This window comes from Canis lupus, chromosome 23, assembly GCF_003254725.2.
Source record: "Canis lupus dingo isolate Sandy chromosome 23, ASM325472v2, whole genome shotgun sequence".
Classification (NCBI taxonomy): Eukaryota; Metazoa; Chordata; class Mammalia; order Carnivora; family Canidae; genus Canis; species Canis lupus.
In genome coordinates this window covers 32,853,225-32,868,596 of record NC_064265.1, presented here as the reverse complement: position 1 = coordinate 32,868,596, position 15,372 = coordinate 32,853,225, and the positions used below count along the sequence as shown (strand labels likewise).

The 15,372-nt window shown below is 34.2% G+C and overlaps 1 protein-coding gene across 11 annotated transcripts in view; it reads left to right on the top strand.

Moving 5' to 3' along the window:
• The window catches only part of STAG1 (stromal antigen 1), a 393,923-nt gene that overhangs the window by 356,270 nt on the left and 22,281 nt on the right, over nt 1-15,372 (top strand). For all 11 annotated transcript variants that reach the window (XM_025449001.3, XM_035704782.2, XM_049099673.1 and 8 more), the window contains 4 exons: nt 2,078-2,217; nt 5,199-5,300; nt 8,998-9,146; nt 9,834-9,962. In XM_025449001.3, coding sequence (XP_025304786.1) covers nt 2,078-2,217; nt 5,199-5,300; nt 8,998-9,146; nt 9,834-9,962 — 520 coding nt within the window. The remainder of the gene's footprint in view (nt 1-2,077; nt 2,218-5,198; nt 5,301-8,997; nt 9,147-9,833; nt 9,963-15,372) is intronic.

Sequence of the window (15,372 nt, the reverse complement as noted above, 5' to 3'; positions counted from 1 at the left end):
GGCTCCATGCTTGGCGTGGACTCTGCTTAAGATTCTTTTTCTTTCTCTCTCTTTCTCTCTCTCTTTCTCAAAATATAAATAAAAATAGAGTTACTACATTCTTGTAGTTCAGAAACCAACAAGAATGAAAATGTACACAGTGAAGTCTCCCTCCTTTAGAACAGTACCTTAGAGGTCTTTCCCTGACACTACATATAGAGCTTCTTTATTCTTTTTCCAATAGCTACAAAGTAATTTATTGTTTATAGCATATTTTATGTTATCCACCTCCTATTGATGTTTGGCTCATTTCCAGTCTTCTGCTATTACAAATTATGCTATAATGAGTAATTGTGTACATTTGTTATTTCCCACATATGTAAAATATATATGCAGATAGTTATGTTTCTAATTGAACTATGTCCAGGTTCATAATTTTTCTAAAGGAAAACATCCAAGTTCCTTTCTATTCCTGAATAGTCATCATATATTACTTAAATTAACAAAATATAAGATATTAAGTATTAAAAGATTGTTATCAAACCTCACCAGTCAAAATTTTGCCAAACCTGCATAATAATAATGTAGCATAATTAGACCAAATAGAAATAATTGTAAATAAGTGTTGCTTAGCTTATTTGTGAAATAGATGAGTTAGGATCTGTAGCATATCTGATCTGTGGATCTACTTGGTGCTATTAGAGTATTTTTTACTTAACAGAACATTTTAGAAAACACTAAATTGTGAAACAAAGTCTCTATTTAGGGTCCATTTTAATCTCAGGAGATAAAATTTATTTACTACTTGTTTTAAGCAAAAAGATTTCCAACTTCTCAAAGCAATGGTGCTTCACAGCAGGACCAATTAGTAAAAAGGAAAGAGAGAAGTTGAGTAAGTTCTTCCATGATTATACACATGTGAAGAGGGAAAGAAAGAACACTCTACAACTAAGGGCAAGCCAAGACGTGAGAAAGTGCACATTTTAACAAATGTGTCAACATCTGAAGCCTTGTGAAGAAATTTTTTCTAGGATTTAAAATAGACACACCAGTAGGGCCTGAGAATTAAAAAAAAAAAAAAAAAAAAAAAAAAAAAAACACCTGAGGAAGAAACACTACTCATTTTGAAAGAATTTAATAGAAAGCTTTGTTTTAAAAATTGTGTATGTGTAGGGGCAGCTTGGGTGGTTTAGCATCCCAGTTGGTCAGTTAAGCGTCCAACTCTTGACTTCAGCTCAGATCTTGATCTCAGGGTCATGAATTAAAGCCCTGTATTTGCCACTCACCCAGTGTGGAGCCTACAGTTAAAATATATGTGTGTGTGTGTGCGTGCATGTGTGTGTGTGTGTGTGTGTGTGTAGATATAAATGGTTTGCAAAATATATCATGCTGATAATGTAACCATGTTAAGGACAAGCACTGAAAATTAACATCTCTATTTATTTCCATCACTCCCCACATATTTCCTTCTAAAAGAAAGCCTTTCCCTATATCTTAAAAATTTCCAGAAATTTCTTCTCTGTTGAAATACAGCTAGTAGCATATAAAGAATATTGAAATGAGAAGAGATAGCATTTTTAAGGTAAACAGACAACAGTATATTATAAAAATATAAGAAAAAAACTTATCTGTGGTTTGCTTATCTTAGTCTTTGTTATGACAGTTTCCTAGATGGTAAGAACCTTTGTACCTACTAAATGTTTAATAAGTGTATAACTAGGGCACCTGGGTGACTCAGTTGGTTAAGTGTCTGCCTCTAGCTCAGGTCATGATCCCAAGGTCCTAGGATCGAGTCCTGAATCAGGCTCCCTGCTCAGTGGGGGAGTCTGCTTCTCCCTCTCCCTCTGTTCCTCTTCCTGCTTATGCTTTCTCTTTTTTTCTCTCTCTCTCAAATGAGTAAATTAAAAAATCTTTTTTTTTAAGTGTATAACAATAGCACCCTAAAATAATCAGTTCAGGTAACAGTTTTTATCTTACTTAAAACTGAATAGTACTGTTTGTAAAGTTATAAGTTGGTATTTGATTATACAGATTGTCTACATTGTTTTACCTTGGATGAAGAGCCAAAGTTCATAACCAATTTATTTTCTGTGGTTAGAGGGTGATGAAGAAGATGAAGCTAATAAAATTGAGGCCTTACATAAAAGAAGGAATCTACTTGCTGCCTTCAGCAAACTTATCATTTATGATATTGTTGACATGCATGCAGCTGCAGACATCTTTAAACACTACATGAAGGTATAGTTTCATAGTCTTATTTTTTTCCTTCCATCTAAGTGGTACAGAAATCTGGACTTAAAAATGAAAAGATAATAAACTAAATTGGCAGGTAACTATGTATTGTTGATGATTTTCTGATATATATAAGATTTCTCTCTTTTATAGCTTATAAGCTTTTCGTCAGTCTATACTATTATATCAACCCCATGAAGTAGAATATCTTCACATTTATTGAAAGAACATCTTATTTTCATGAGGTATAAAGCCTCTTGATCAACATGGAAGAAACCTAGTCTTTCTTATGACATCTCTTCAAGACATTTTTATAAATATGTCTGCTAAGTACCATGCCGCCTGCCAGGCACTAAAGTTACAAAGATTTTTAAAATTCCTGCTCTAGGGGCACCTGGGTGGCGCAGTCAGTTAAGCATCTGACTCTTAGTTTTGCCTCAGGTCATGATCTCTTGGGTCTTGGAGTTGAGCCCTGCAATTGGCTAGGGAGTCTGCTTGAAGACTCTCCCTCTGCCCCTCCCACTACTTGCACTCTCTGTCTTTCAAATAAATCTTTAAAAAAATAATAAAATTCCTGCTCTTAAGTAGTCTAAAGCTGAAGATTGTCAACAATTAGACAATTGTATTATATCGTATAATAGAGGTATGCATAGGGGTTTCGGGAAATACATAAGAGACATCCAACTCTAAAGAAATAGAAGGATTAATAGAAACTGCTTAGAAGTGACTTCTGAACTAAGTCCAAGATGATAAGCATAAATTAGTAAGCAAAGAAGTAGTGGGAGGACTTGTGGGCAGATTGAAGTTCATGGACAAAGACATAAAGGAATGTGAATTTTTGGGAGTAAATGCAAGTAATTTGATGTAGCCAGATAGATTGCTTATGAGATTGGAGCCAGAGGTGAGATTTAAAGAATGTGTCGCTAAACTATATGCTGTGTGAAGCCTAGATTTTTTCTTGAGGGGCGTTAAGAAGGTGTTGAAGGTTTTAAACCATTCTTTATAGGACGGGATTTTGATAGGTACCTACCTTCCTGGCTGTTTGCTCTGCTTTCCTTAAGCTCCATTTTGTTTCTGACCCTCCAAAAAAGTAGTGCTCAAAAATCTTTATGACAGGCACATCTGTTTTTGCCTTGTTCTTCTGTCACAAATAGTGTTTTGCCCATGTTCAGAATATTGCCCGCAAGCCGCATTGATTCACTCATTTGTGTCTTTATCCATGTTTAGTTACAGTCCAGTTCTAGTTGTGACATAGTAACTAATTCATCATATTTTGCTGAACAACTGCAGTATGAGCCCTGTGCTGATAGAAATCTTTAAAAAATGTGATTTCTGCATTAAGGAGCTTATAGAATGATAGAGAAACTGAAATACAAACATAATATTATGTAGCATGGTAATAATGAGTGGCTGCCTGTGTTCTATGCCATTTATGTTTGAGACACTGTTCTAAGGCTTGTACATATTTTCATTGATTTCAGTAATCCTTTTAGGTAGGAAATATCATCATTTACAGATAAGGTAATTAAAGCTCCAAGAGGTTAAGTAACCTTCAAAGGTCATTTAACTATTATAAGTAGCAAAGACGGAAATTTGATTCTAGGTTTGTCTAGCTTCAAAGCTTAGCTCTTCCCATTTGACCATAAAGCCTCAGCATGATTATTATAGTAGTAGATGTACAAATTACAAAGTAAGCATAAAACAGAGAGAGAGACTTAAGTGAAAGACACCTGAGAAGGCTTCCTAAAGTAATGTGTAAACACAGTTTGAGTGCATGAATATGACCTTACAATGGTTTTTCCTTTTTATCCCTTAACAGTACTGTGTTGGTTTCAAGAAATGAGCTTTATCCAAAACTTATTATCATCCTTAGCAATTTTTGCACCTCTGCTCATTATAAGCTTTAATTTTTTGAGAATATTCTAATAGTTATTTGCTATTCTTTGTTTTATATCCTCAGTTTATGAGGCTTTTTGCCCCAGTTTTCCATGTGACCACTGCAAATATTAATTTATTGGAGATGTGCCTGTTGAACCACCTCAGTATATTAAGATATCGTTTTCTTTTTTACACCTCACATCATGGAAACATACCCATCTTTTTGAAAATTATAAAAGCCCAATTGCCAAGCTAATATACTCACTTCTTCACCTAGTTCATAGGTTTTTAGGCTTTAGCTTGGAAATAATATCCAGATTTAGTGGTTTTAAATAAGGTTTTTCCTAATTATTTACTCACAAGAAAAATTCTTAAAACCTGTGTCAAAAAAAATTTGAATTATAAAGAAATTAAATACTTCTCAGTCACTATTGAAGAAGTCAGTGTTTTAATTTTTTATCTTAGAATAGTAATATATAGACATATTGGGGAGCAGGGAATGACATAGTACACAGAGGTATTAAATGAAAGGTCTGTTACACCAATCTACCTTTCCCCTTTATTTAGGTCCACTACCCACAGACAAGCAATTTTAAGTGTTTTGGTTTGGGACACCTGGGTGGCTCAGCGGTTGAGCGTCTGCCTTTGGCTCCGGGCGTGATCCTGGAGTCCCTGCTGCTTCTCCCTCTGCCTATGTCTTTGCCTCTCTCTGTGTCTCTCATAAATAAATAAATAAAATCTTTAAAAAAAAAAAATAAGTGTTTTGGTTTTAGTTCTTTATGAAGTTTCTACCCACATTCGGTTTCTTTATTTGTCAACTTTAAAGTGCTATTGAAGCCATGTTACAAAGAATAAGGAATTTTATTTACATATGTCACTTCCTCCCCTCCTGGAATTCCTAGTTTTTCAGTGAATGTTAGTTACTTAATAATCTTAAATATCAAATGTGTATTCCTTCAACTTTAGACAGTATCTTTTATCTCTGATATGTTTAAGATGAAGAAATTAAACACTTCTGAGCTCCCCCTTTACATTCTTTCACCAGTTCACTATTTGTCTCATGAAATTTCAGTAATTTTAAATCTGTGTTTTCTTTCTTTTTCTCACAGTATTACAATGACTATGGTGATATTATTAAGGAAACACTGAGTAAAACCAGACAGATTGATAAAATTCAGTGTGCCAAGACCCTCATTCTCAGTTTACAGCAGGTAAGAAATCTGATGAAAAGAAAGAGTTAACGAGTACAATTAATGTTATTTAACACTTTTATGTGTTTAGTATGTCTTACTCATTTAAACTAGGTCATTGTATCAGTACATTACTATGGATACTTTATGATATAAAGACATGTGTTACAGGTCTTTTCTGTTGAAAGATAATCTTACAGTTCACATTTCAAATAGGTGAAATCCTAAAGTGATCTATTCTTGGACCAGATGAAATGCCAAACAAACTTAAAAAGTAATCATTTAAATAGAAAAATCTAAATATTTATTTTAAAAATATTTAATGAAGAAAGGGCAAAAATAGCATTCAAATAAGAAAATAAGTCACGTATGTTATGTAAATAAGAGTCCCTAATAAATGCCTAGTGAATTAATACAGAGATTTCAAGAGATGGGTGGGGCTATAGGTATGAGTATATAAACAAATACAGGGACTCCTGGGTGGCTCTGGCTGAGTGTATCTGCCTTTGCCTCAAGGTATGATCCTGGGATAGGGATGGAGTCCCCACATCCGGCTCCCTGCAGGGATAAGCTTGCTTATCCCTCTGCTGATGTCTCTGCCTCTCTCTCTCTTGTGTCTCTCTCATGAATAAATAAATCTTTAAAAATAAACTTAAATACATTTATACTTCAACACACTGAACAAATGTTAAATGAGTTCAGGGAAATATTCAATCTTATGTAACAGATCCTACAAATCAGTGACAAAGATAAATCCTGTAGAAAAGTAAGCAAGGAATATGAAAAGCGGGATGCCCAGGTGGCTCAGCGGTTGAGCAGTTGAGTGCCTTTGGCTCAGGGCATGATCCTGGAGTCCCAGGAGAGTCCCATTTCAGGCTCCCTGTGGGGAGCCTGCTTCTCCCTCTGCCTCTCTCTCTGTCTCATGAATAGATAAATAAAATCTTAAAAAAAAAAAAAAAAAAGGAATATGAAAAGCCAGTTTTCAGAAGAGGAAACCTTAAAAACCAATAACCATATGAAAAGAGGCATAATTTCATTAATAATGAAATACAAGTTGAAACAAAGATATTTATCAGTTATGGGCAGATTAGCATGAATGTAGATGATTGTTAAAACCAGTGATTGGGACGCCTGGGTGGCTCAGCGGTTGAGTGTCTACTTCTGGCTCAGGGCGTGATCCTGAGGTCTGGGATCAGAGTCCCGCACTGAGCTCCTTATAGGGAGCCTGCTTCACCCTCTGCTTATGTCTCTGCCTCTCTCTGTGTCTCTCATGAATAAATAAATAAAATCTTAAAAAAAAATACCAATGATTGATAAAATTGTGGAGAAAAAGATCATTTGTAAAAGAAATTGCTTTTACCTTCTTGAAATATAATTTTGCAGGCTATTTCAAAATTGAAGCTATATACTCCTTTTAAAAATCACTATTCTTGTTGCTAGGTATCTGCATCGGTACATGCAGGTACAACAGAGATATGTATGTAAAAGATGTTTTATTGCAGGAAGTCTGTAATGTTGAAAAATTGGAGACAGTCTAAATGTCCATTAGCAGAGGAATGGTTAAAGTGTGATACTCTGAAATAGCTAAAAGATTTTCAAAACAAAATATTAAGTGAAAAATAGCAAGTTTCAGAGAAAGAGGAACCTTCTTACACTTAGTGGGAATGTAAACTGGTGCAGCCACTCTGAAAAAACAGTATTATGGAGATTCTTCAAAAAGTTAAAAATTTTTAAAAATTTTTAAAAATTTAAAAAGTTAAAAATAGAACTACCATATGACCCAGCGATTGTACTTCTGTGTATTTACCAAAGAATATAAAAATACTAATTCAAAGAGATACATGTAACCTGATATCTATATTATATATATTATATATTATTATCAATAACAGCCAAATTATGGAAAGAGCCCAGATGTCCATTGACTGATGAATGGGTAAAGAAGATGTGGTATACACACACACACACACACACACACACAACAGAGTATTACTCATCTCCGAAAAGAATGAAATCTTGCTGTTTGCAAAATGATGTGGAAGGAGCCTAGAGACTGTTGTGCTAAGTGAAAATAGAGAAGGACAAATACCTATGACTTCTCTCATATATGGAATTTAAACAAAACAGATGAATATAGAGGGGAAAAAAGAAAAAAACAAAAACAGGGCAAACCAAAAAACAAACTCTTAACGATAGAGAACAGACTGAGAATTACTGGAGGGGAGGTGGACAGGGGGATGGGCTAAACGTGTGATGGGTAGTAAAAAGGGCTCTTGGAATGAACACTGGGTGTTGTATGTAAGTGATGAATCACTAAATTCTACACCTAAAACTAATATTGCGCTGTATGTTAACTAACTGGAATTTAATTAAAATTTTGAAAAAGAAAATAATTTGCAAGTTTCAGGACAAAATACATAGTATAGTATCATTTATATTAAAAGTCTTACATATATATATTAATACGTCTAAACTGGTCTAGAAAACCTTGAAACTTAAACATTGTTTACTTGGAGAGAAGAATGCTAATGGGAAAGAGGAAGAAGAACTTTTATTTTTTATATTCCTTTAATTTTGCACAGAGATATATTTTCTTTGTATTCATTGTAAGTGTAAATTTTAAAATTTAAGGCTATTGTGTACAACCATCTCTGAAAACATTTAGAAGGTGAAGAATTTATAATTACCTGTGAATAAATTTGAAAATGTTTGGAAGAACTGCTGTTTCTAATTACAGCACTGTAAGTAGTTCAGGCCAATATGTTGCTGAAGAAAACTGAAAAGATGAACAACATAATTAATAGAAGTATTATTTTAATGGAATGGTATGATAAAAGTGAATTGAGAGATGGAAGATAAGGAAGTGAAAAAAACAAATGTAAAGAATACTTTTCAGGATTTTTGCCAAAAATATTCAAAACAATGTATTGATAGCTGGTATAGAAGATTGAGTTAAGAAGTTAGTTTTTTGTATTGGGGGGGGGTGTTTAAGATGCATGCATGTAGTAGAAGGAATAGTTAAGGATCAGGGCAGAGCAGTAAGCACAGGAGCTAAATTGCTGAATACGTAAAATGGAATGAGATCTAGTACATAAGGAGGGAGTTGCTTTAGAGGAAAGCCTGGACTATTAATCTCTCATAATAGGAGGGAAGAGAGATGTGTACAGATAAATTTAAGTTTCTGACCTTGGTGGTAGAATGATAGCTTTTATATTCTTTAGTACTTAAGGATATTCAGTTGTTGTTATTTTGACACAATATATGTAATGTGTGTGTAATTTATAAAACTCCTCCATCCAGCTTAAGAACTTTTTTGTATATTTTGATTTGGGGTGGGAAAACCACCCCATATATCCAAATGTCTTCTTTTACATAATGTTCTTGTCTAAGATATAATAAGTGAAAAAATAAAGTTCTGAACCCTATATTTCATATATTGCTGTCCCTATAAAAACAATAAAAAGAATACATGTTTATGAATACAAATATATTTCTATAAACATATTTCCTTTCCCCAGCCCAAAATATATTATCTTTGTTAAAAAGAAAATTGGAGATTTTGGTGAAAGGGAACAATGTGGCTACAGTTCAATGCTAGAAGGGAAATAAATATTTTACCATATACCTTTTAAATATTTTTAAATTATATTACCTATTTTAATAATAAATAAAATATTTCTTAGCTGTAGGTTTTTTCCTCTTTTTTTCTTTCAATCAGTTGTTTAATGAACTTGTTCAAGAGCAAGGTCCCAACCTAGATAGGACATCTGCCCATGTCAGCGGCATTAAAGAGTTGGCACGTCGCTTTGCCCTAACATTTGGACTGGATCAGATCAAGACACGAGAAGCAGTTGCCACACTTCACAAGTGAGTGAGCTGAATAAATACTTTCTGTTTTAGAGAATCTGGTTTCCTGAATTTAACTGAAATAGCTGTTATTTGACCCATAGTGGAAAATGATAAAATTTTTAAGTTATAAGTACTTTACAGATTGTGTAGTCTGGTGAGTCTCAACTGGGAGGGCCTTTTTAATTTGAAAAACACTTTGCTGCCTATTTTTTCAACTTACAAAGTAAAGAAATTAAAGTTTAACAAAATATTCTTATCTAGGCTGTCAGAATGTTATGGGAGACAAGGGTTTAAAAACACTGTGCAATACTGATTTGGTCTTTCACTTATTTCATAACTGAAAATTGAATGACAGAAAAAGTTAAATACCTCACACAGCTGTTTGATACCATGACCAATTCTGAGAACCAAATTTGCTGATAATCTAACTACCTTTCCAGGGTATTGTGCTACCCCTACAAGGTGCACATAAGAATTTAGCTTTGTTTAACAACTTAAAGTTTTTTACTATAAATAATAGAAATATTATTAGGTACATATGTCCTACAAATTAACATTGTTTTACACTTCAAATTTATCAAATTTATTAGATTTTATTATATTCAGTGATGATTTTCCTGCCTACCCAACTTTGAAATTCTAGTCCATTTAGAGAACTATACCACCTACCTGGAAAAATAAGGTGATACTTATCTTTTACTTCAGGGATGGCATAGAATTTGCCTTTAAATACCAAAATCAGAAAGGACAAGAATATCCGCCTCCTAATCTGGCTTTCCTGGAAGTACTGAGTGAATTCTCTTCTAAACTTCTTCGGCAGGACAAAAAGACTGTGTAAGTTGTTTTTATCATGATACCCTTGTAATTTTAATCTTTTTTTTTGAAAAATGTTAATCATCTAGATGTAATTACTGTTGATAGCATAAGCTCTAATAGTTAAGGAACTATAGTTTTCTTTCAAGCGTTTATACAGTTCTTTTTTTGCTTGCCTTTAGTACTCTGGAATTAAATAAGGGAAATGATTTCTTACTCTACAACTCAAAGAAGTAAGGACATTGACTTAGCCTTTGTGTAACCCATTCTTTCTTCCTTTTATATTAACATATTTTAATTTTATAAGTGACCCTTGAACAGCATGGGTTAGGGACATCAACCCCCTCACAATCGAAAATCGTATAGAACTTTTTTTTTAATTTAAAATAAATGAAAAGCGTATTCATTAGGTTTTAAATTTCAAACTTCTTTTTTTATTTCATTTTTAAATTTTTATTATTGAAGTATAGTTAACATACAATGTTATATTAGTTTCAGGAGTACCAACACAGTGTGACTCGACAGTTCTATACATTACTCAGTGCTCACCATAATAAGTGTAATAGTTATGTCTGTCGTCATACAACATCATTACAGTATTATTGACTATGTCCTCTCTGCTGTACTACATGTAAGTTTTGACTTCCCAAAAACTTAACCTTTAATAGCCTACTACTGACTGTAAACCTTATTGATAACAGTCAACATATTTCATGTTACACATATTATATGCTATATTCTTACAATAAAGTAAGCTAGAGAAAAGAAAATGTTAAAGTCATGAAGAAAGAAATATATTAGCATGGTGTATTTTTCAAAAGAAATCCACATATAAGTGGACCTGCACAATTCAAACTCACATTCAAAGGTAAACCGCATTTTTTATTTGACTTGGTTCAAGAAGATTTTCTTTTTCAGCAGTTTAAATAATATATGCAATTTTTCATTAAAAAAAATATTGATGGGATCCTGAATTTTAAAAATTGGTAGGAGGGTCAGTCAGTTGTAATAATAAGCTAAATGAACAGAAATTTGGAGCGACAGTGAAAAATTTTATAAATATGAGTGCTAATTCTAAGGAAAGATGTCGACTTCATGTTGGTCAGAAAATATTTATTAAGCCCCTCATCTGGTCAAGTAACGTTCTATGGCTGTTGTTCTAGTAAGGCCAGACAGTGAACAATGCAAAGTGTCTGCCCCTAGAAAGCTTTTGATTTGATGCAGAGAGACACAACATAAATATAGGAACAAGAGTCTCGGGATCCCTGGGTGGCGCAGTGGTTTGGCGCCTGCCTTTGGCCCAGGGCTTGATCCTGGAGACCCAGGATCAAATCCCACATTGGGCTCCTGGTGCATGGAGCCTGCTTCTCCCTCTGCGTATGTCTCTGCCTCTCTCTCTCTCTCTCTCTCTGTGACTATCATAAATAAATTTAAAAAAAATTAAAAAAAAAAAAAAAGGAACAAGAGTCTCAGGCACTGAAATAGAATAATGTAATAGAGAACAAGTGATATTGGGATTTGTGGGGGTGAGGTGGTTTGAAAACTTTTTTTATATAGGCATTTACAGGTATACATTTTACACTGAGCATTACCTTAACTGCATCTCATAGATCTGGTAGCTTGCATTTTTGTTTTCATTCATCTCAAAGTATTTTTTTTTCATTTCCCTTGTATATTATTTTATCTATTGGTTATTAAGGAATATTTTGTTTAGTTTCCCCATATTTGTGAATTTCCCAATTTTATTTCCATTATTGATTTCTAATTTCATTCCATTGTGATTGAGAACATGCTTTGTATAATTTCAGTCCTTTCAAATTTATTGAGGCTTGTTTTACAGACCAACATATTTGCAGAATGTTTCACGTATACTTGGTAATATGTATTTTTCGGCTGATGTTGAGTTACGGTATTGAGATAGCTATTAGGTCACATGGCTTATAATTTTGGTGTTTTTTTTAATACTGCTCAAGTCTTCTATTTCTTTGTTAATATTTTGTCTAGTTGTTCTATCCATTATTGAAAGTGGGGTATTGGAGTCTCCCCAACTATTATTTCTGAGATTTTATTTTTCCTTTCAATTCTGTCACTTTTTGCTCCGTATATTTTGGAGCTAGCTCTGTTGTTCAGTATACATGTTTATAATTGTTATGTCTTCTTGATGGATTGACTCTTAGATATCATTATAAAATGTCCTTCTCTGTCTCTAGTAACTTTGGTCTTAAAACTTATTTTGTCTTGGGGTGCCTGGGTGGCTCAGTCTATTGATTTCCCCTGCTCCGGTCACGATCCCAGAGTCCCAGGATCAAGCTTGGCATCAGGCTACCTGCCCAGTGGGGTCAGCTTCTCCCACTCTCTCTGCTCTTCCCCCTGCTTATGCCCAATCACTCTCGCTCTCTCTTACTCACTCTCAAAGAAATAAAATCTTTTAAATATATATATATATATTTGTCTGATACTATTGTAACCATTCCAGCTGTATTTCAGTTACTGTTTGCATGGCATACCTTTTTTTCCATCCTTTCACTTTCTGCCTTTTTATCTTTGAATCTAAAATGTGTTTCTAATAGATAACATGTAGTTGGATCATTTTTTGTGTGTGTTTTTTTTAATCCAGTTTATGCCATTATACTGTTTTTTATAGCTCTTTGTTTTTTTCCTCCTTTCCTGCTTTATTTTAAATGAAGTGGATATTTTCTAGCATAACATTTTACTTTCTTCAAAAAATACTTAATTATACTTTTTTAGTTATTTCCTTAGTGGGTTTTTTGTATTTGTTTTCTTTTTTTTGGGGGGGGGGTAGGCCTTAAAATGTGCATCTTACCAAAATTTCTTTAAATTTATTCTAAGGAAGTATAAAAGCTTTACTCCTATATAGCTCCATTTCTGTTTTCCCCCTTTGGTGTCATTATTGTTACACAAACTACATCTAAATATGTTATATACCCAACAATACATTATAATTTTTACTTGATATAATTGTATGTCTTTTAAATACACTGAAAGAAGAAATGGAGTCAAGTATATATTTATTATAGAGTTTGTTATAATAACCTTCTTATTTACCATTTCTCTTCATTTCTTCCTGTGGATTTGAAATATCTGACATCATTTCCTTATGCTAATACATCTTTGCTCCCACCTACTTCCTTTTGTGTTTACTGTCAAATATATTACATTTCTCTGTTATTAGCTCAACAATATAGTAATACATATTGGTTTTATATAATTGCTATTTAAATTGGTGAAAAGAATAAATATGCAATTATATTGTCCTTTCTTTTTTTTTTATTTTTTATTTTTTTTTATTTTTTTATTTTTTTTATTTATTTTTTATTGGTGTTCAATTTACTAACATACAGAATAACCCCCAGTGCCCGTCACCCATTCACTCCCACCCCCCGCCCACCTCCCCTTCCAACACCCCTAGTTCGTTTCCCAGAGTTAGCAGTCTTTACGTTCTGTCTCCCTTTCTGATATTTCCCACACATTTCTTCCCCCTTCCCTTATATTCCATTTAACTATTATTTATATTCCCCAAATGAATGAGAACATATAATGTTTGTCCTTCTCCGACTGGCTTACTTCACTCAGCATAATACCCTCCAGTTCCATCCACGTTGAAGCAAATGGTGGGTATTTGTCATTTCTAATAGCTGAGTAATATTCCATTGTATACATAAACCACATCTTCTTTATCCATTCATCTTTCGTTGGACACCGAGGCTCCTTCCACAGTTTGGCTATCGTGGCCATTGCTGCTATAAACATCGGGGTGCAGGTGTCCCGGCGTTTCACTGCATCTGTATCTTTGGGGTAAATCCCCAGCAGTGCAATTGCTGGGTCGTAGGGCAGGTGTATTTTTAACTCTTTGAGGAACCTCCACACAGTTTTCCAGAGTGGCTGCACCAGTTCACATTCCCACCAACAGTGTATGAGGGTTCCCTTTTCTCCACATCCTCTCCAACATTTGTTGTTTCCTGCCTTGTTAATTTTCCCCATTCTCACTGGTGTGAGGTGGTATCTCATTGTGGTTTTGATTTGTACTTCCCTGATGGCAAGTGATGCAGAGCATTTTCTCATGTGCATGTCTATGTCTTCCTCTGTGAGATTTCTGTTCATGTCTTTAGCCCATTTCATGATTGGATTGTTTGTTTCTTTGGTGTTGAGTTTAAGAAGTTCTTTATAGATCTTGGAAACTAGCCCTTTATCTGATATGTCATTTGCAAATATCTTCTCCCATTCTGTAGGTTGTCTTTGAGTTTTGTTGACTGTATCCTTTGCTGTGCAAAAGCTTCTTATCTTGATTAAGTCCCAATAGTTCATTTTTGCTTTTGTTTCTTTTGCCTTCGTGGATGTATCTTGCAAGAAGTTACTATGGCCGAGTTCAAAAAGGGTGTTGCCTGTGTTCTTCTCTAGGATTTTGATGGAATCATGTCTCACATTTAGATCTTTCATCCATTTTGAGTTTATCTTTGTGTATGGTGAAAGAGAGTGGTCTAGTTTCATTCTTCTGCATGTGGATGTCCAATTTTCCCAGCACCATTTATTGAAGAGACTGTCTTTCTTCCAATGGATAGTCTTTCCTCCTTTATCGAATATTAGTTGCCCATAAAGTTCAGGGTCCACTTCTGGGTTCTCTATTCTGTTCCATTGATCTATGTGTCTGTTTTTGTGCCAGTACCACACTGTCTTGATGACCACAGCTTTGTAGTATAAGCTGAAATCTGGCATTGTGATGCCCCCAGATATGGTTTTCTTTTTTAAAATTCCCCTGGCTATTCGGGGTCTTTTCTGATTCCACACAAATCTTAAAATAATTTGTTCTAACTCTCTGAAGAAAGTCCATGGTATTTTGATAGGGATTGCATTAAACGTGTAAATTGCCCTGGGTAACATTGACATTTTCACAATATTAATTCTGCCAATCCATGAGCATGGAATAATTTTCCATCTCTTTGTGTCTTCCTCAATTTCTTTCAGAAGTGTTCTATAGTTTTGAGGGTATAGATCCTTTACCTCTTTGGTTAGGTTTACTCCTAGGTATCTTATGCTTTTGGGTGCAGTTGTAAATGGGATTGACTCCTTAATTTCTCTTTCTTCAGTCTCATTGTTAGTGTATAGAAATGCCACTGATTTCTGGGCATTCATTTTATATCCTGCCACGCTACCAAATTGCTGTATGAGTTCTAGCAATCTTGGGGTGGAGGCTTTTGGGTTTTCTATGTAGAGTATCATGTCATCGGCGAAGAGGGAGAGTTTGACTTCTTCTTTGCCAATTTGAATGCCTTTAATGTCTTTTTGTTGTCTGATTGCTGAGGCTAGGACTTCCAGTACTATGTTGAATAGCAGGGGTGACAGTGGACATCCCTGTCTTGTTCCTGATGTTAGGGGAAAGGCTCCCAGTGCTTCCCCACTGAGAATGATATTT